The sequence below is a fragment of the Vanessa cardui genome, chromosome 29, assembly GCF_905220365.1.
Source record: "Vanessa cardui chromosome 29, ilVanCard2.1, whole genome shotgun sequence".
NCBI lineage: Eukaryota > Metazoa > Arthropoda > Insecta > Lepidoptera > Nymphalidae > Vanessa > Vanessa cardui.
This window is the reverse complement of record NC_061151.1, coordinates 6,621,976-6,645,266: the sequence shown is the minus strand read 5'-3', so window position 1 is coordinate 6,645,266 and position 23,291 is coordinate 6,621,976. Positions and strand designations below refer to the sequence as shown.

At 34.1% G+C, this 23,291-nt stretch overlaps 1 protein-coding gene across 1 annotated transcript in view; it reads right to left on the bottom strand.

Moving 5' to 3' along the window:
• LOC124541911 (acetyl-CoA carboxylase) overlaps window positions 1-23,038 on the bottom strand; it is a 120,174-nt gene extending 97,136 nt beyond the window's left edge. The window contains exons 1-3 of the mRNA XM_047119835.1: window positions 22,648-23,038; window positions 11,505-11,605; window positions 10,894-11,057 (exon numbers count right to left, since the gene is read on the bottom strand). Of these exons, the coding sequence (XP_046975791.1) occupies window positions 10,894-11,057; window positions 11,505-11,605; window positions 22,648-22,855 (473 nt within the window). The 5' untranslated portion in view covers window positions 22,856-23,038. The remainder of the gene's footprint in view (window positions 1-10,893; window positions 11,058-11,504; window positions 11,606-22,647) is intronic.
• Between the last annotated feature and the right edge of the window lie 253 nt (window positions 23,039-23,291).

Below are 23,291 nucleotides of genomic sequence, written 5' to 3'. Positions count from 1 at the left end.
AATTTTTACACATCATACGCGAAACAATGAATGAGCACACACAGTTTTTATGAAATTCCGAACCAATGTACATACTAATACTAGTTGACGGTATGGCCGTGAAATAATATTTATTTAAATTATAGTATAATGATACATCTTAAATTTTTATATACTATTGTGTATAGTCGGGGTAAGAAAAGGCTCGTCACCTTAAGATCTATTTTCGTGTGCTCAGTGTGAGCGATAATCTGCTTTACCGATCGAGAATGACTGCAATGATTCGATGTTTAGATTCAAAAGGTACTAAGAGTTTAAGACTTGATAAAGGAATAAATTTGAAAACTGACGAAGGTTTTCTTACTCTGACTGTACAATAAGGTCAAAGACCTCAAGTTACATATTAATGTTATATAGACTCAAGGGTCCAATAGTTAGATGATGATCGTTTTACAATGGGTGTACTCATAAATATATCGTAGGACTAAAAAGGAAGTGCTTTATGAAACATATTCGCCTACTTAAAATCTTGGACATGACTGGACCAATGTTTGTTTGGAAGATTTTTGACGTTTTTACATCATAGATAGCTGATCGGGCATATAGTCAATCTGATGGTAAGTTGCCACTACCTATAGACACAGGCAAAGTAAGAAACTGTTAACCAATCTCCACATCTAACCAATACGCCAACATTGGAAGCCAAGATCTTGTCCCCCACACAACAATCTATATTAATATTATAAATGTGCAAGTAACTCTATCTGTCTGTCGCTCTTTCACAACTAAACCAATGAACCGATTTTGATGAAATTTGGTTTGAAGAAACTTGAAGTACAAGAAAGGACATAGGCTACTTTTTGCCTAACGGTTGACATCAAACACCAGGAGCGACTACTAGAGCCAAATATTGGTGTGTGGCGATAGAATATCTGACCCAGATGATCTTGCACAGAGCCCTACCACCAAGGAAGTCAATGCTTCCATATTGAAGGAAGATTTTGACTTAAATGCTATCATATTTATAGCATTGATGAATAAGTAGATAATGTAATGTAATCGAAAATAATATCTATGATAAATTGACACGAGGATAATTCTTTATCTTAATATAAATAGAAAACAAAAATTCAGTTATATGAGGAAAAAGATAACGTTAGTAAATAAATACTTTATAACGAGGTGTTTCAAATCCAAGGCTTACTGAGGGCATGCCTTCATGTGACGCGAAGAGGCGTGGCAACATATATTTTTAATATGGTCTATAAGTGTTGCAAGAAATATCAACCATTCATTACGTCACCAATGTGCGAATGGATAGAGTAAAGAAAGTAAGGAGTTTGAAAGTGACACCGATAGCCGAGAAGTTATGTGGGAAGTCTTAAGGTCTTGAGCATAAATGTGGATGGATATAGAGGTAGAGGACGATCAAAGAAACGATGGATGGATTATGTGAAAGAATGTTACTTGTGAGATGACATCTGACAGAGAAGTATGAAAGAAGACATCCTGCACCGACTCCAAATAAAATAACATCATCAATTCGTCACCAATCAAGAAAGCTAATATGTTATATTGAAGTCCCTTGTAACTGTTGTACTGGTCACTCATGAAACCGTACACAAAAATATTAAGTGTCGCTGATTGGAATGAAAATCTGAAGAGTGGGTCCCCAACCAGGTGAGCGTGGATGAAGTCCTACTACCAAGTAAACGAAATGAAACAAGAACAACTTTCCTTTCTTAAACAGATTACAATATTCATAATTAAATTCCCTATTTATATTAATATTATAAATGTGAAAGTAACTCTGTCTGTCTGTTGCTCTTTCACGACAAAACCAATGAAGCGAATTTGATGAAATTTGTTCAACGCAAGCTTGATTTCTAAGGAAGGACATAAACTTTTTATGCCTATTACATGACACGCAACAAACTAAAACACGAGCGAAGCCGCGAGCGACTAGTATTCTCATATCACATATGACATACTAATACTCTCTATCAAGTACTACGTCGGATGTTTTTTCCCCCGAACAACCTCGTCAACTTGGGTTGTATTCTGAGTATGATTAATTAACTTGTCAGTAAGTAATGAGAACAAAAAACACATTACCTCGTACGTATATTGTTATGTAAATGTTTTTAATTTAAATAAAGTAGTAGTAAACTTTATACTGTTAAATATGTATATTTTAATCAAAATTTTAAATAGCTACGGTACGCCGTACAAACGACCGCAAGTTTTAAGCAGTATTTTCCCGTTGATTCAAACTCTATGTTTAAACCATAATATCCTTCAAATTTCTTTTATAGTTTTACCTTTATTTTTTCTGTACTCTATGGTCCGTGGTCCGTTAGAAATACTTGATTTAATTGTAGTCCGTGACAAATCTTAAAGAGATCTTGTATGCATGTATTTAAAAAGTGAAATAAACTGCGAATCAAGTTATAGAAGTGGATTACTTTAAAATGGGTTTATTTTATGGCTGATGGCCATTACATTGATCTTTACTAATATTATAAGCAGTTTTGTCGGTCTGTCAGTAGCTTTTTCATTGAAAAAACGATTAACTCAATTCGTTGTGAAGCAAGCTGGAACTTCTATAAAGCGCTTTTTATGCCTGACACCTAATGACCAGTACCAATTTAATTCAATTCTTGGTTTAATGGCTTTTAGTTGTGCCGACAGGGCACAGATTATTTCGCCAATGTCACGTAGGATGGAGAAGACACGAAAGGGATTGATCGGAACAGTTGAGTACCAGTACCAAAAAAATAAACGAAGTCGCTGGGACACCCAGTTATATAAAAAAAAAGCCGCTGTGCGTGAGCTGAGATGGCCCAGTGGTTAGAACGCGTGCATCTTAACCGATGATTGCGGGTTCGAGCCCTGGCAAACACCGCTATAAATAAGTGCTTAATTGTGTTTATAATTCATCTCGTGCTCGGCGGCTCGAAAAAAACCTGCATGTGTCTAATTTCATCGAAATTCTGCCACATGTGCATTCCACCAACCCGCATTGGAACAGCGTGGTGGAATATGTTCCAAACTCCTTAATGGGAGAGGAGGCCTTAGCCCAGCAGTGGGAAATTCACAGGCTATTACTGTACTGTTACTGTACTGTACTGTGCGTACAGTGTACTTAAATAGTGAGAGTACAAGTTGAAATAATTTAAATTACAAATGATTGTGTGAATCGGCAGTAATCGGTTTTATTGAATTCGCCGATGCGACATCTAAGTTGTGTCGCACTAAGTATTGATATTGACTTTGATTGATTGCAATTGACAGATTATAGCAATCGTATCAAAATGAGCTAAGCCGTACATCCGTTTCCCTATTATTAACGATTTTAGATATTTTAATAAATCACAAAACTATAATTTACAATTTTAGTCTCTCAATTGATTCTTCACGTTTAGATTAAAATATTTATTTTCATAAGTAATATGGTTTTTATTTTGACTTAAAACTTTTTTGGAACATAACGTCTTAGTTCTCAAGGTTGGTGGCTCTTGACGATGTAAGGAATAGTTAATATTTCTTACAGCGTCATTGTCTATGGGTGATGGTGATCACTTACCATCAGGTGGCCCATATGCTAGTACGACAACCTATAACATAAAAAAAATGAATAAAGCCTTAAAGCGGGTGAAACCGCGTAAGCAGATATCATATACATGCCACCGGCCTCCAATAGTCGCCACCAAGGTCTGACCAAATTACACGATGGCTGACCTACACAAGTACTTATAATACGACACAACTTAGCTGTAGCATCGGCAAATTCAATAAAACCGATTACTGCCGATTCACACAACTAATAGAAACAGCTCCCTATCGCGCCATTCGACGCTAATCTTCGCTATAGATTCGCGTCAGTTCAACCCGAGACAGCGAGTGCATGTAAATCGACGTGTCGAATTGAATATACATATTAGGTCATGTGATATTACAAGCTATTACGTTTGTGTGAAGATCATATTCGCATGAGAAATGAATATTGATAATTTGGGAGAGCGTACTCATTGCGGATGTGATCGGTTTTACGAATTTTGTCGATACTACATCTAAGTTGTGACGTACTGTATGTTTGTGTGATTTACGAAAATAATCACGTATTGTTATTTTTATTTATTAATAGATAAAAATAAACATCCACATTCAGATAGGTTAATTATTTAATTAGCGTTTTGATTATAAATAAGCGGATATCACGTAGAATATAAAATCTGCGTACGTCATTAGTTAACAGCTGTTTCGAAATATCGCCATTGATAATAATTAAAATAATTGATTATTATTAGTAATTAGCGACCCGCCCCGGCTTCGCACGGGTGCAATATTGATACTACACTAGCTTTTGCCCGCGACTTCGTTCGCGTGGACTTCAGGTTCGTCCCGTCTAGTCTAGTAATCGCTTAAAATCGCTTCGTAAATAAGTCATTATTTCTCGTACAAAGTAAAGGATAAAAAATGGTTATTGTGGGTTATTCCTAAGAGATAAACATATACCATCACGGACTTTTTTATAGACCTTTTTAAGTTGTACAATACTGCAGTACATTGTTTTGATCTATCTTGTAGGATTCAGTCAGCGTTTGCAATGTAAGCGCAAAAAATGTGTTTTTTTACGACGTCACATTAGAAACCTTAAAAAATTTTAGCCTATGTGTTATTCTGATGTATAAGCTATATTGTGGTAAAGTTTCATTCAAATCCATTCAGTAGTTTTTACGTGAAAGAGTAACAAACATCCATACATCCATACATACAAACTTTCGCCTTTATAATAGTAGTAGGATGTACTACAAAATTAATTTATTTACGACATCACATTAGAAACATCTACAATTATCAGTGTTTCTTTACTATATTGTCCATGTATTATATACAGCAACCGTCCTCTCGAAACAGGTCTAAATTGACGCGAGGTCATTGGAGTTTGCTTAGTAAAGTAAAGTAACAGCCAGTAAATCTCCCACTGCTGGGCTAAGGCCTCCTCTTCCATTAAGGAGAGGTGTATGGAACATATTCCACCACGCTGTTCTAATACGGGTTGGTGGAATGCATATGTGGCAGAATTTCGATGAAGTTAGACACATGCTAGTTTCTTCACGATGTTTTCCTTCACCGTCGAGCACGATAATAATTATAAACACAAATTAAGCATATATATATAGTTTTTTTTTTCGTATAGGTTGGCGGACGAGCATATAGGCCACCTGATGGTAAGTGGCCACCATCACCCATAGACAATGACGATGTAAGAAATATTAACTATTCCTTACGTCGTCATTGTACCATCAACCTTGGAAACTAAGATGTTATGGCCTTGTGGGTATAGTGGTGCTTGCCTGGGTTTGAACCCGAAATCATCGGTTAAGATGCACGCGTTCTAACGACTGAGCCATCTTAGGAGCTTGATTAGTCTATGATATTTACTAAGGATTTGCGAAAAAATGGCGTTTTGAATTTCTATGTAACTGGTATCGGAATTTTGGAAGTGAAATTAAAATGGAAATAGATGATTAAGTGTAATTGTGCTGTATTATAAATAAAGATACATTAATCATAAACTCTTAGTAGTGTACCATATAGCTGAGTTAACAGCAAATCTCATGAAATGCGTAAATTTTAGGTTTGTTTACATTTTTTCCCTTTATATTAATTATTACACGTGTGACTGGATAGTCCTTAATAATTAGAAAATAATAATTAATACGACAACCAATAAATAAAAATAAAAATAAGTTTTATTAATAACATAAGCTAGTCACCTCATGTTTGTTTGAAGGAAATCAACGTAAAAAGGTATATTGAGTATTAAATAGATATATCCTTTTTTATTTAGAAGTCCTCTCAACTTGACAGTTTTCACAAAACCTCATTGATAAAAGAGAAATAACTTCTGCATAGTATATTTTTTATCTCATTTTTATCAAACTTTAAAACATACGTATAATAATAATTTTTAAAACACATTCAAACCATTATTTTAGACAGACTACAGCAACATATAGGCATATATCGTACACACTTATCGTATCTAAACTTTTGGGAAAATTTCACCCATTCGCATATTCGCAGATTCGAATTAGATTTGGGCTTATATTATATATTACACTAACATAAAACTACGAGCAAGAGTTACACATTCATTAAAAAAAAACCGTACTTTGAACGATTTTAATTATGTAAATATATTTAAGCATTTTTTTAATTATCTGTTTAAATTTCGTTCGTTTTACAAATATATAAAACTGAATGATAACAACAGCAATGATTATTGTAACGTCGTAATTTAAGTTAAAGATAACCACAATTTAGTTACGGTATGTACTTTAATCTGCGTTTTAAACTTGTTAGAGATCGACCTACTGGTTACATCAATAATGCATGAGAGTATCTTAACCAACTTTAATGAATTATTGACATCGATATTTTTTTTAATAGCAAATGCAACAAAATTTAATCCATTAAAAAGGAGGTTAATTAACAAATTATATTAAATACTTACTTCATGATAAAAAAACAACTGACACCTGTTAACTTATTATGACTTAACGAGTAACTTTATCCTCAAATAGTTATATTTACATGATAACATATCTTTAATCAATAATATATATGTGCAGATAGAGTTAGCACTCTTATCGTTGATTATCAAATTCATCGCATGATATTTTGCAAAATATATATAGCATATACAGACCAAAATATTTGATTCATATAAAAAAGTCACACCGACATTACTTATCGAGTATCACTGTACATCACTCAAATTTATACCTTGATTACATTACGATTAACAAAAAAAAAAAAAACTAACAAATGAAAACAACGATTCGAATTCACACGAATCATCCAAGTTTAACAGAAGGTTATCCTCAACGCTTACCACTTTGTTTATTTAACGTATTTTAAAATAACGAATACTATTTTTTAAACCGTTAAATTAATCGCGCGTCAATGGCGAACGTCGGACACGGACTGGCGTCTGGCATAGTTTTGACAGTTTTCCTTTTCCCGCCATTTCCGACGTGAGCTAATCGCAGTATTAGCCGAACGATGAACGATGCAAGTGTAGAGTAACATTATTCTATGTGTTTAGTGTCTATATAACGTGGCAGTATTATATTGGTATTTAATTAAAACCTCTTTACATTAATCTATCTTTAAAGTCGAGTTATAATTTAACTAACCGAAGATCGATGTTATTCAGCTTCGTTGACGGTCAAATATATTATTATTTTAAAATATTATTTTTTATTATACATTATAAAATATATATTGTAGTATTTAATTATGGTTTATAATTAATTAATATATTTTATTAATATAATTAATTGTATATTCATTATTCTGTACACAGATAAATAACATTTTATAATTCAAAATTAGATTATTTATATACATTTCAAACTAGCGACCGCTCCGGCTTTACATGGGTGCAATTCTGATACGAAGAAATAAAGAAACACTGATAATTTTAGAAGTTTCTAATGTGATGTCGTAAATAAACAAATTCTGTATATTTAGCATCAGTATTGCGTGCGAAGCCGGGGCGGGTTGCTAGTCTTCACAATAAACGAGTAACCTGTATTATTTGGTACATGCTAAACATTTTTCATATCAACTTTAATGGTATATCTAGACTTATAAATAATCAATGAAGTACGATTACTTCCTTATTGAAAACTTGGAATTAAATTTATTAAAAGTCTAATATTTTTGGAAGGAACACTTTTTATGTGCGAATCGAAATCCGCATAGAAATTCATGTCATCAGCGATTTTTATTTTATATGTGTCACTGGATGGTAAGTGGTCACCATCACTCATTAAAAATGACGGTGTAAGAAATATTAACCATTCCTTACATGATCAATGCGCCACCAACCTTGGGAACTAAGATGTTATGTCCCTTGTGCCTGTAGTTACACTGACTCACTTACCCTTCAAACCGGAACACAAAAATACTGAGTACTGTTGTTTGGCGGTAGAATACCTGATGAGTGGGTGGTACCAGACCCATCTTTCCCATTGGGCACTTTGGGCAAGAGTCCAGGTTTCCGCGATCGATAGGGTCAATCAATTAAATAAATATAAATATGTGATTGTTACTAAAAATAAATCTATAACCTTGTTTATCTGCTTCCTTTATCTATTCTATTAAAATAGTGTTCTCACAAAGTCATACGAGCTCTATTATCCAACGTCCTCTAGTAGGTTAAAGACGCCCTGGGTGGAATCTACCCAGACGAGCTTGCACAAAGCCCTACCACCAAGTAATGTTGTGTTATGCATGTATCGATGATTTATCGACGATATTTCGTTTCGGTTTGAAGGGTAAGTGAGTCAGTGTAACTACAGGCACAAGGGACATAACATCTAAGTCACCAAGGTCGGTGGCTATGTAAAGAATAGTTAATATTTCTTACAGCTTCATTGTCTATGGGTGATGGTGACCACTTACCATCAGGTGGCCTATATGCTTGTCCGCCAACCTTAGCAATTCACAATACAGTTGAGTTATTAGCAAATCGCATGAAATACGTAAATCTAGGTTTGATTATCTTTATTCCTACTTCTACGGTAACATGTTATATATTCCACTTATTCGTACTCACCAATTGGAGTTAATTATTAATTAAATACGTAGTTGTATATTATATTTTATAAATACCTAATGCGTTTGATTTATCATTATACTGTTAATTAACATTTAAATTAACGTGTCTGCAAAACTCATTAATGTGTTTTCTTAATTGTATACGACTCAAAGATATACAATTATAGTATGAGTTTTGGATTACAATTACTAAATCTAATTTAGTATCAAAAGTGTATATTTTCACTTAAAGTAAAAGTAAAGTAACAGCCTGTAAATTTCACAGTGCTGGGATAAGGCCTCCTCTTCCATTAAGGAGAGAGTTTGGAACATATTCCACCACGCTGTTCCAATGCGGGTTGATGGAATGCACAAGTGGCAGAATTTCGATGAAATTAGACACATGCTGGTTTCCTCACGATGTTTTCCTTCACCGCCGAGCACGAGATGAAATATAAGCACAAATTAAGCACATATATAGTGGTGCTTGTCTGGGTTTGAACGCGCAATCATCGGTTAGGATGCGCGCATTCTAACCACTGGGCCATCTCAGCTCTATTTTCACTTGTTACAGTGTTTTAAAGACATAAATTAATTTTCTAAAGTAAATAATTGATCACAAATAGATTGCGAGCAATTAATTTAACATGAGTATAATAATAAGAATATTTGCCGATTTGAGGCGTGCAGCACACTAACGCTTCGTGATTCGTGGAAAAAAATCTTACACGTGGAATGACGCGCTATCATTGGTCGATATTTCGAATAATATCGTATTCATTGGAGAATAATTAAACAATTGCGTTTTAAATACCGACGATTATACTATCGGACAGGCTGTTGTTGTTGTTATACTATCGGAATTTTTGGAATGAATATTTAAGTGGATATAAGTAGTTACGTGAATAATAAAAGTAAAGTAAAGTAACAGCCTGGTAAATTCCACAATGCTGGGCTAAGGCCTCCTCTCCTATAAAAGGGAGGGTTTGGAATATACTCCACCACGCTGTTCCGATGCGGGTTGGTGGAATACACATGTGGCAGAATTTCTTTGAAATTTGTCACATGCAGGTTTCCTCACGATGTTTTCCTTCACCGCTGAGTACGAGTAGAATTATAAAGACGTGAATAATGTTGTATTATAAATAAAGATATATTAATCATATATTATTATTATTATTATTATTAGTTAAAGAGGGATGGGATAGAGAGGGTGAAGGCCCGATTCTTTATCTGTGCACCGGGGCCCTCCCTCACCTAACTACGCCACTTTATATAGCTGAGCTACAAGCAAATTGCATGGAATACGTAAATCTAAATATAATTTATAAATATTTTCTGCTTCGATTTGAGAATAGGATTCCAAGATGGCCGACGGTATAAATCACTATTGTTTCATATTGATTAACATATAATTTATTTTGTAAGAGAATTGGTTTAGATACAATTTGTGTAATAGAACGAATGTTAAATTAAAAGTTGAATTAAATATCGTATATTTTGAAACATTAGATCACTTTGTTTAGAGATTTGATTCTGGATGGCCAGAGAGAATCATGTTAGAAAAACAAGAAATGTCAGCTGTCAAGAAAGATATGACAGGTGATGTCGTTGCTCATAAAATAATGTAAAAATGAATATACGAATCCAGCTATAGATTTGTTGTATTATTTCGTGAATGTGTTTGTCGAAAATGATTCAATTGAATTCTTAGTTTAATGGCTTTTAGTTGTGAGATAGGTGATGTCACAGGGCACAGATTATTTCGCCAATGTCACGTAGAATAGAGAAGAGACGAAAGAGATTGATTGGTATGGTGAGGAGTCGAAGATGACAACCTCAAATCAAACAATCGTGCCAGCGTAAGATTACAAAAATCCTTAGATGACAATCTGACAAGATATATTGTAATCTATATAAATATTGTTAGCTGAAATTTACTTAGATTGCAAACTACCGAATAATAACGGTGGCATATGATTGGTCGCTCTTACAGTAAGACTTGCCAATCAGGAAGAGCTTTCGATAGTTGGCAATTTGACTCGTGACAGATTGTAATCTGACAGTTTAACTTCTATAGATTACAATTTAGCGTCAATCTCCATCGTGTCTTTTCCATTGCACGTGACATTGGCGAAATAATCTGTGCTCTCTTGGCACAAATAAAAGCCATATATTAAAAAAAAAATACAATATAGCGAAAAATAATACGATAAATTGCAATTATGTTTTCGTTAGATTACAATCTCTCGCGTCAGATTGTAATCTGTCAAATTATTTTTACTCTTTAGTACTCACCTGAGTTTGCTCCGCTTTTCAGCGAGCGCAAGCTGTTGCGCCACTGTCAGCTTGGGGCGTAGATTTGGAGGTGGTGCGTTTGGGAAGACGTCGCCGCCTTCGTGCGATGGTCCCTCGTCCTGCTGATCACCGTCTGACGCTTCATCGCCGACCACGAAATTCCCCTGGAAATTTAATTTTTATGAATCATATCATGATTTTGATGTCACACCATCTAAGAAGTACCAAGGAGTGCCAGTCGGAATTTTCAATAATTAATTATTATTTTTATTGTACTAGCAACTCGCTGCGGCTTCGCACTGATACTAAATATATAGCAGAATACATACAAAAAAATAGTAAATACAAACCGCTACAAATACATTACTTTGATATATCTTGTAGGATTATAGACTTCTAAAATTATCAGTGTTTATTTACTATTTTCTCAATGTATTATATACAAAAAGCTTCCTCTCAAATCACTCTTATCTATTAAAAAAAAACACATCAAATTCCGTGGCGTAATTTTAAAGATCTAAGAATGCATAGAATTAGACAGCGGTAAGCGACTTTGTTTTATACCATGTAATGATGATGGTGATATGCAATAGGTTAGTTATAATACTTACGTTCGATTCTTGTTTTGCCTCTTCAGAATCTATTTTTTCGAAGTTATCGCTCTCACTGGAAGAGCAGCGCACCTGCTCTTGCTCAGCCTGCTCCATATTTTCTAGAAACAAAATACAAAAAAATGTTAATCGTTCGTCTCTCAAAGATATTATAATTATGTAATATAGTGCGTATTGAATTTGTGCCTGATTATTTATTGAAACATTTTGTTAAATAAATAAATTGCTATCATATTTTCAGAGGCGTTTTTTTTTCTATGTGGATATTTGGAAACAATTGTATTGGGTTTTTCCGCAGATATATTTAACTTTGACGATATATTTAATAAAAAAGGTTGGACCTAATACTCGTTTACTTTCAGACAGGATATTATATAATTTAGTGGTAGTGTTTAATTTGACCATCAATAAGTAAGTGTAATGCTTCAACATTGAATAATGAAATTTGAGTCTGAGTTTTATTTTGAGTTTCGAAATAGTTGTATTTAACTACAAAGTTATGTCGACTTTTTAGGTACTTCAAATGTTGGAAAATAAGTTTATTTTCAGTAGGATCTATATTCCATATTTATTTAAAGACTTTTACCATATTGGAATCTTAACTAAAACTAATACTACAGAGGAAGGTACCGCCTGAAGTAACCCCTTGCTTGCACAAAGCCGAAACAAAAGCACTATGTTCATGTTCTTGTCCTCTGAGTATCAACGAACAACCAAAACTACTTTATCATAGAAGATACAATAACAAACAACAACAACAGCCTGTAAATTTGCTGGACTATTCCCACTGCTGGACTAAGGCCTCCTCTCCTTTTGAAGAGAAGGTTTTCCAATGCGAGGCGCTGTTCCAATGCGAGTGGGTGAGATTGCACGTGTGGCAGAATTTCTATGAAATTATCCACATGCAGACCCACGATGTTTTCCTACACCGCCGAGCACTAGATGAATTATAAACACAAATTAAGCACATGAATATTCAATTCAATTCCAAAAGGTGCACACGTCCTAACCACTGGGCCACTTCGGCTTAATCCAGGTAGATAAAGGGCATTTTATTCCGATAAGGCCATTGCTTTGAGGTCATTAGGGAAATTATTGTAACTTTATAAGAAATAGTGTATTCAATCGTCACGGGCTTGTTTACTAACTTTTTTTAAAACATATATTAATGTATTCATTTGCAAATTTACGTATATGTAAATATAAACTAAATTAGTTGAAATATTCGTCATGAATAACAATGTAGCCTTAATTATTCGGTGCCTGGACGACCACGTTTCATTCGAATCTAATTAATAATTACTTATTAAAATACTTGTACTTATAATATTGGTAAAATTGCGTCTTACAAGAAAAACGTCATAAAAGCAAAACGTGGTGCCAAATCTACTTGTAAGGATTATGATTCTATTGCGGTCCAACCAGGGCCGAATATAAGGGAAGGTAACCCTGGGGGCACCACAATAGAAACTCTTGTTGTATGGATATCTGGATAGAGTCAAATTATAATTATATTACTAATTTTATTTTAAGACACTGATAGAGAGAAAATATTTTATGGTCAAATTTTACTGACAGAAATTAATTTGTAAAATAATAATTAGGGGCCTCCAAGCCCTTCTCTATATTAATATGCCGGCTTTGTAATGAGTTCAATTATAAAATGTTTCATTCAATTTATTATTTCGTTGATATTTCAAATATCCATCAATATATTGTCATGATTCCTTCAAATAGGCTACAAAATAATAATAATTTATCTAATATAAAACATACTGTGTTTTCTAACAGAAAAAAACTACTAAAACAAAATACATGAAAGTCACATCAGAATATGCAACCTATTTTGGAAATAATTTAGTATTTATATGGATAAAATATATGGCAGGCATAAATAACCAGTGGTCGCCTATGTATTTGCTCGTATTAGATGTCGGCAGAAAACAGTAGTTTAGTAGCCTGAGCTCTTCAATGAAAATCAAGCTTACTTCAAGCCAAATTTCACAAAATCTGGCTCAATGGCTAGGCCGTGACAAAGCAAAAGGCAGAAAACACAATCAGAGTTACTTTCTTATTAATATTAGTATTTAAATTAATACAAAATATAGGGTTATATTTCTTCAAGATATACAAAACATTTTATTTTTATTTTATTTTAAAATACTTTATTGCACAACACATTACACGACAATGGTTAATACAGAGAGAAAAAAAACAACAAATGGTGCGCAAAGGCGGTCTTATCGCTTATAGCGATCTCTCACAGACAACCTTTGGTGACAGGAACTTAAGACGAGAGAACAGGTAAGTGCAAATAGAATTAAGAGATAATAACTATAATTTAAGTAGACTAAACATTTCAGGTCACATAATATCACGACAACTGTAGGTATGAATCGCTATGACCCGATTACAGCACGGATGGCATTTGCGTCAAGGAATTCCGTAATGAAATTCGATGGAGTTCCTTCTATTATTGGAAATTCCTTTAGACTTTTAGATGATATCTTTTAAACGACTTCGTAAATCAATTGTATGCCATTTTTTTCTGGCTGTCTCTTTCTAAGAAAAATTTCCTCACATTTAAAAAAAAAATTAAAAACTGTAAAAATTTACATTTGTGGAAAAGTTTGAATTAATATCGCTTTTTTAACAGATAAGGAAGACTCTTAAGCATTTAGTTTTCATTTTTTTTTTTATTAACTGTGTCACTATAAATAGTATTGGTATCGTATTGATATCTGGGCTTCAGGTTGCAATAACAACAAGAACAACAGCCTGTAAATTTCCCACTGCTGGGCTAAGGCCTCCTCTCCCTTTGAGGAGAAGATTTGAAACATATTCCACCACGCTGATCCAATGAGGGTTAGTGGAATACACATATGGCAGAATTTCGATGAAACTAGACACATGCAGGTTTCCTCATGATTTTTTCCTTCATCGCCGAGCACGAGATGAATTATAAACACAAATTAAGCACATAAATATTCAGTGGTGCTTGCTTGAACCCTCAATCATCGGTAAAGATGCACGCTTCTAACCACTGGGCCATCTCGGCTTCAGGTTTAAAAGTTTTATACACGAAAACTCGTGAATTGCCCGTTCTTAGCAGGAATCAAATGTATGCATCAAATCAAATCGTGATACAGTTTATTAGTGTAGGCTGTTACGAGCACTTTTTTATCGTAATATTACAGAACTGTTTTAAATGAAGACCTGGCGTTTGAGAATTTAGATTCTACCGAGAAGAAGCGTCAAGTCAGCTGAGTGTTAGTTACTATATAATAAATAAAATTCCGCCGACGTCAGATAACCAATATATCCTGCCTGGAAGTCAACAAGTATTCATTCCACGCTTTTTTATCATCTGCATAATCTTGTATTGAATAATATACCTTCTTTACCAAAGTAATTTTTATAAATGATTTGTATTTTTGAAACGGTAAAGTTAAAAATATCTACATAAATGATACATGATTAAATTAGAACATAGCTTTCCTATATATATACATATGTCACCATAAGATTACAAAATTCGTTAGATTACAATCTACCTCGTCAGATTGTAATCTATCGAAATATTGTGAACCGTGAAATATGATTGCAATTTAACGCATTATCTACAACAACAATAGCCTGTAAATTCCCACAGCTGGGCTAATGGCCTTCTCTCCCTTTCAGGAGAAACTTTGGAACATATTCCACCATGCTGTTCCAATGCGAGTTGGTGCAATACACATGTGGCAGAATTTCTATGAAATTTGTCACATGCAAGTTTCCTCACGATGTTTTCCATCATCGCCGAGCACGAGATTAATTATAAACACAAATCAATTCATCACGTGCTCGGTAAATAATAAAGGAGATGAATTATAAAGACAAATTAAGCACATGAATCAGCGGTGCTCGCCTGGGTTTGAAACCGCAATCATCGGTTAAGATGCACGCGTTCTAACCACTGGGCCATCTCGACGCATTATCTAACCTTTACCAAATGAAAATTGAAACATAAAACTAAAATAGATACTGAATACTTTATTCAAATAGGCTTTATTGAATCGTCTTAACAGATTAATAAAATTTAACGCTACATCAAACTCAGAAGACACTATTTTTTACTAAACGTTGTCGCTGGCGGCGTTATATATGCCGTTAACAGGTTTATCTATTAAAAAAAATATCGATAACATTAAATAATGATTACCTCATACCTGTTGTTGTATTAATACAGAGGCATGATTTGTTTATGCTCGCTACTAAATTTCATACATTAAAAACATTGTAATACTTAGTAATTACTACTTGTCGCCTCGTATCTTAAGAGTTTAAAGTGAAGTAAATTAACAGCCTTTTTTTTTTTTTTTTTTATGGTATAGGTTGGCGGACGAGCATATGGGCCACCTGATGGTAAGTGGTCACCATCGCCCATAGACATTAACGCTGTAAGAATTATTAACTATTCCTTACATCGTCAATGTGCCACCAACCTTGGGAACTAAGATGTTATGTCCCTTGTGCCTGTAGTTACACTGGCTCACTCACCCTTCAGACCGGAACACAACAATACTGAGTACTGTTGTTTGGCGGTAGAATAACTGATGAGTGGGTGGTACCTACCCAGACGGGCTTGCACAAAGCCCTACCACCAACAAATACTCATATGAATAAGGATAAGGCCTCCTCTTCCATTAAGGAGTGGGTTTGGAACATATTCCACCACGCTGTTACAATGCGGGTTGGTGGAACGCACATGTGGCAGAACTTCTATGAAATATAGACATGCAGGTTTCCTCGCGAAGTTTTCTTTTACCTTCGAGCTCGCGAACACAAATATTCATGATATTCAATAGTGCTTGTCTGGGTTTGAACCCACAATTATCGATTAAGATGGACGGGATCTAACTGTCTCATCATCTCGGTTCGTCAGCAAAGCACCACATTGGTTCTATATGTAGATTCTACCGGAAAGAATTATCGAGAAATATTTTTTCTACCGATTAAAATGGGAATATTAATTAAGTAAAATTAAATTTAAAATAATTCCAACTCGAAATTTAAATAATACAAATTTCACATTTATAATTCGTCTATGTATAAATGTGTCGAATAAATTAAGTAATTATTAATATACTATATGTATGTCGCATATCGTTTTCTGATATTTCACGCCTTGTGTAGTGTTTGGAGATCCTTCTCACAGAATTGCTCTTCTTATGGGGAAAGTTAAAATTTAAAAAAGTTTTTTTATACAAATCAAATCAAAATAAACTTTAATCAAGTAGGCTTTTACAAGCAATTTTGAAGCGTCATTTAACAAATAAGTGAAGCTACCACCGGTTCGGAAAGTAGATTCTACCGAGAAGAACCGGCAAGAAATTCAGTAGTTACTCTTTTTCAACATCTAAAAAATACAAAGTCAAGTTATTTAATACAATTATTCAAATTATATCCTGCTTGGAAGTCAACAGGTATTAACTCCAAGCTTTTTTATCAAACTTAATTCAACAAACTGAGAAATTTGAGGCTTTTAGTGTAATGTACAGCGTTAAATTCTTGATTCTGATGGCTGAGCCAACTCACAAGACCCAGCAGTGCATACATTAATTGACCAGAGCTTCAAAATAAAAGGCAGAGGATTCATGGGTATTGTATCGCTACACTATTAGGAGATCATACCAGAAATATTTTTACAGGAATTTAGGGGCAACCAGGGCAACTGCCTTGGGGCCTCCACATGAAAGGGGCCCACAACAGAGATTCCGACGAGTTAACAAATACCTAGTTATAGTCAAATAATAATAAAAATAAAATCGAATTAATTAATTATATAATTATTAGGGTCCCCACGCTTCTGTTGGTCTAGGGTCTCCACTGTTCTGCGGCCCCAGGGCCTCCAGACCAGGCTCTGTATTTTTACCAATTATGTTTGATTAGTTCCAAAAGTTAATAAGGGATATTATAGTTTACTTGGATTGGCCTTTTGTTACCAAAAACTCCTCAAATATTCTACCGCACACAGCAATTCTCATTATTGTTGCGTTGAAAATTGACTGTGTAACTATAGGCCTAAGGAACATGTTACTTCCCGAGGTCAGAGGTGCGTTGGTGATGTAAGGAATGTCTAATTATCTATTAGCGTCAATATATGAGCGGTAGTATCTTACTGGTGGGCTATTTTGTCATCAGGAAAAAAAAATTATGGTATAGATTGGCGGACGAGTATATAAGCCACCTGATGGTAAGTGGTCACCATCGCCCATAGACAATGACGCTGTAAGAAACTTTAACTATTCCTTACATCGTCAATGCGCCACCAACCTTGGGAACTAAGATGTTATGACCCTTGTGCCCGTAGTTACAATCTATACTATTATTATAAATGTGGAAGTATCTATGTCTGTCTGTCGCTTTCACGACCAAAACGCTGAACCGAATTTGATGAAATTTGGTATGAAACAAACTTGAACTGGAAGAAAGGACATATGCTACTTTTTTGCCTGACACATGACAAACAACAGCCTAAACTAACTATTACAGTTTAGCGATACAAACTTTGATGAGTGGGTGGTACCTCCTGGACTGGTTTGCACAGCTCCAAGTAAACCTGACATATTAACCAGTGCTTTATAAAATATAAGACTCTAACATACAAAATGGTACACACAAATGAACATAATGAAGGCTCATTTAGTTTAAATTAAAGTATAATTCTACAAGATAATTAAAAATAATAAAAACTCGTTTTATCAAAACCTGTTTAATTGAATGTTGGTTTAAAATGTTACGCGTCGTCTATTGGATAGATTAACCCCAAGTTGAGCTGATAAAAAGTTGACGGGGTTTTTTATGAAAGTATTTTTCAGAGCCTGGAGGATGTTCTAAAAGGTCTTCTTTTGCCGGTTTACTTAACGTAACGTAACGATTAAAGAGCCTACTGGGTTAGCACAGTATAATATGTTCTTAGCGGTCTTTCTTAGGATTGGTCACCATATCCCGAGAATCCCTCATAGGCGTTGGAGGGCCGCATAGGCGGGCCGACCGTCAGGGCGTCACGGTAGCATGCGTAAGACGGAGAGGGTACCGCTGGTTTTTTAGTGGGTAAACCCGGTGGATCTGGGCGCACTCGGCGTCCAGGGAACCGGGGAGTCCCACGCACCCCCCCACTTTCCATCACGTGGGGGCATCGCGTAAAGCGTTTTTCTTGCGAAAAAAAAAAAGGATTGGTCCGAAATCGTTTAAATAAAAAGGACATAATTAAATCGTCCATTTTGTTACCCGTGATACGTTGAGCGTGCTCGGAATTCGATCATAATCACTATTTAATTTTGGAATGATTTTTATTTTTTTATTATTGTAACACTAAAACTTCTCAATGATTAAGAGAGTAGAATAAAAAAAGGTTCATATAAAAAGGAGCAACGATTTTTGTCCCAGTGATTATGATTTATAACTGCATGTATATAATCGGCTATATTCTCATTTTGAAGAGCTGTATATGTGGAGAAAATTATATAATTCTTGATTGCAATTTATTAAATTATTACGCTTATAAACAATTAATTTAAGAGAACGGTAAAAAGTTACTGGTCCGCTATACATTCATTCAAAAAAGGGTTTCATTAGTTTACAATGAAATTAAATCAAAACAAAAACTATCAAAAAAAAAATACATATATTTAGTATATAGTAGTACTGAACTGTTAAATTATTAGTATAGATATCCTATAGCTGAAATTAGACTTAATATATAAAATACTTTCAGTTTAAAATCAACTCCATATCATGCACATATAGATATCATAATAAGAAAATAACAAACAATGTAATTACATATCCGAACGTCTCGTAGTCTCTAGTGATGGCGAAAGACGATATCGATAAACAGCGTCTAATTAATACTTATCTAACGTTATCTTATGTCGAGTGTCAAATGTCAAAGTGACAGTTGAAGGTGAATCAGGACGCGCTGTATCTGTAGGAAGTGAAATAGAGGACGTAATATGTGCACGAGATGTTTGTAATGTACAATAGTATGTTATATATATATAAGTTTGATATTACACTAACATAGATCTACCAATGGATGAGAAACTCTAAAAACCGACGAGAATTATTTATTGGTGAAAATGTTATACAACAATTTGGTAATGTAATGTCTGCTTGACCCGATCATATATTATTATTAAAGGCTAGAACACTATGGTCTGTCAAATACAATTTCCATTTATTCTCCCATAAGATTAGCTTATTTAGTCATATCAGGGTATAGCAACGGTAGCAAGGTTAAAATTTTATACAGTATGCAATGGTCTCTGAGTCCGAAGCTAGTAAGGCGATTGATTGATAGATTAATACCATGTATTTGAAAGTATTGTAGGTTACTACGACCCACAATTAAAGTTAACCTACTAAGTGCTTGTAAAACTTGTACGAGAGGATAAAAAGGGTCCTTGTTTAAGAAATAATAAGAAACATTGCGAATTATGAAACTATTTAACGTATACGTATATATTTGTATCCTTCTTTGAAATTTTTATAGTTAAAGATTTATGGTAATTTGTATGAAATACCGATTTATAGTTAAAGATTTATGATCATTTGTATCAAATGACCATTAAAGTAAAAACCTTTGTTTTTAAACTAGTTTTTACTGGTAATTGCATATTATATGTCGATTGGTAAATTTATTGCTTAGCCATATTTAATTAATGCACAATTGAAAGACCAATTGTCGAGATATTATTGAAATAATGTTATGGTATTTGAACAGCTAGTCTGTGCGCATGATACCAGTATTCCCGATTTTATTAATAGTGGACGAGGTCATTTTGGATACATTATGTAAGGAAACGATTTGCCCCGTGTTTAGTTGGATTGGCATTTTGAACCCACAAAAGCAAGATAATATCTTACTCTAGATGATGATGATGATGATGATAATATCTTGATCTAGATAATATATAATTCAATATATCTTAGAAAATGTTATTTATACTGAATCGAATTTTATGACTTAAACACAAACCAGTTAAACGAAGGCAACAGCGGCCGCTTCTGTTAAATGGTACAATATACATATATTCCAGAGACGTACTCGTATACCAGGTATGGTAGGGCTATCTTAATCCAGGGTGCAAAGACATACTATTTTGAGATCATCGACGAAGGTCAAATCTTGGATCATTAATGAGTCGGTCACCGACAGCCTGTCTGAAGTTAAAAGGCTTTGTGGGTTACATTCAGACAGTAGCGTTAGAGTATATGGGACAGTGTCAGAACAGTTCTGTTCATATAGTAATTTATTTTTTATTAACTTTAAGGAATCATCAAATTATATCAAAACTAGTTTCACGTTTAGTTGAACGTGGAAACAGGCTATCATGGTATGGGCATGCGGAAGAATGAGGACCATGTTGTGAGGAAGGTCTTGAGCATTTACCTGGATAGATAAAGAGGAAGGAGACAACCAAAGAAACGATGGATTGTGAGACAGACGATATGGGTGGAAATGTTACTTGTGAGATTACGTCATACAGAAAAGTATAGAAGAAGGAGAGATACTGGCTGAACCCAAATAATTTGGGATAAGGACAGGAGGGTGATGATTTCATAACGAGACCTCTTCCTCGTATAGATGGTGTGGTGGATTAACTGTTGGGTACAACAACAGCCTGTAAATTCCCACTGCTGGGCTAAAGGCCTCCTCTCTCTTTGACTCTTCCTCCTCCTCCTCTCCCTTTGAGGAGAAGGTTTGGAACATATTCCACCACGCTGTTCCAATGCGGGTTGGTGGAATACACATGTGGCAGAACTTCTATGAAATTTGTCACATGCAGGTTTCCTCACGATGTTTTCCTCCACCGCCGAGCACGAGATGAATTATAAAGACAAATTAAGCACATGAATCAGCGGTGCTTGCCTAGGTTTGAACCCGCAATCATCGGTTAAGATGCACGCGTTCTAACCACTGGGCCATCTCAACTCAACTGTTGGGTACATTATGTCATTTTCCATACCCCTTACAACGTGTTTTCAAATTACCATGATGATTACTCATGTAGATGGGATGTGAAAGAGTAACTAAATTTCGCATTTGAATTAAAGGTTAGAGTATAATCCTAATATGGCAACAAATAATGATATGGCAACACTTAACTCAGTAAAACAGACTTTTTCATTGAAATATAAATACAATGGATATATCTTATCTTAAACTGAGTCAACGTGAAATATTATAAAGATTTGATCGTTACCGGTATTTTTTCAAGGATTTTTTGATCCCACTAATATTTTAACATAATATAGATAACTAACTATAATAGTGCTTACAAAACTCTTTGGAATATGTATTACATGTTTTTTTTTTTCTTTTAGAAAGTAAAGAATACATATATACAGCCTTATAATATACATGATTAGTGGCAAATAGTTTAACTGTCACTTGTTGATAAAACTTTTTAATTTTGAAAATAATCTGTCCTAAAACATACATCGTATTTTATAAATCGCAATATAGCGTAATGCGTGAGATTTGTGTGGATTGTTACTTTTTTTTTAAATACGTAATTAATTTGACGTATTTGAATAAAATTATAAATAATATAACTTTAATTTACCTTGAATAAAATTTTGCGTTAAATTTAATTCTTAGACAAATGTTTTTATATTTTGATAATTATCAAGGCTAAGATAAAGGAAAATAGCATCATATCAGATATAAAAATAGTATGTTATGGTTATTGGGAGGGATTTATAATAAAACTGCAAAATACACTTTAAAGAAAAGTGGAATTATAGCTCTATTTTGCATACTACTTACATACATAATATGAGATCTATTATTTAGTTAAAATACATTTTTTTTCAATCGTATGTTACATATATTTATTACACGACGTTATTATAAATTAATTTATTCATTATTGAATGCAAATGGCCTACTATTGTCGTCAAAAAGTTCAATAAAGTCACCGAGCTATACGATTATTAGGTATTAGTTTACGTTGTAAAATATTAACCAAATTAATATTTTAAAAATAGGAATACGGATAATAATTTTATTAATTTTAATATATATAATAATTTATCGATTTATTTATCACGGCACTATTTTCAAAGATATATTGAAAAAAAAATTACTTACGTTCCGATTCGCCTTTCTTATCCTCGATTTTAAACAAAAACTTAATAATATAACAAAAAAAAACAACTCCGGCTAAAAAAGCAATTGTCAACATCAAAAAATAAAACAGTACCACAACACAACACTCATAGCCGTATGAAAAAAAAAATCCGATTTCAAAAACGTCTTCCCGCCAACGATAAAAACGGCGAATGTCACTTCGTACCATCGGCCGATAAGCAACAGAATTCGTTTAACTATCAATAAAATCCAATCAGTGCTTCAATTACGTCACATTATACGGAAAAGTTGAATTTATATTTCCATTTAAACAATTCTAAGGCAACTGCGCACCATTTTTATTTGAATGTGTAGGCAAAACATACGTATACGAACACGCGATGTTACATGGCTCATTCACGCGGCGCGGGTGACAGAAGAGCCGAAACGCGCTATGTATAGACAACAAGCGATCTTGTCCTTGCTTTATATTTTGGTATTTCGACGTATAATAGAGATCGGCGCTTTTGATAGCGCTTTTTTTGCTGGATTATACGATGAGTTATCGTACGATCCCAATGAACTCGGATCATACCTACCTATAACATAATTATGTATAACCTTGTAAATATTTTAAAACTACTCGTAAACCGCGAATTTTGTGC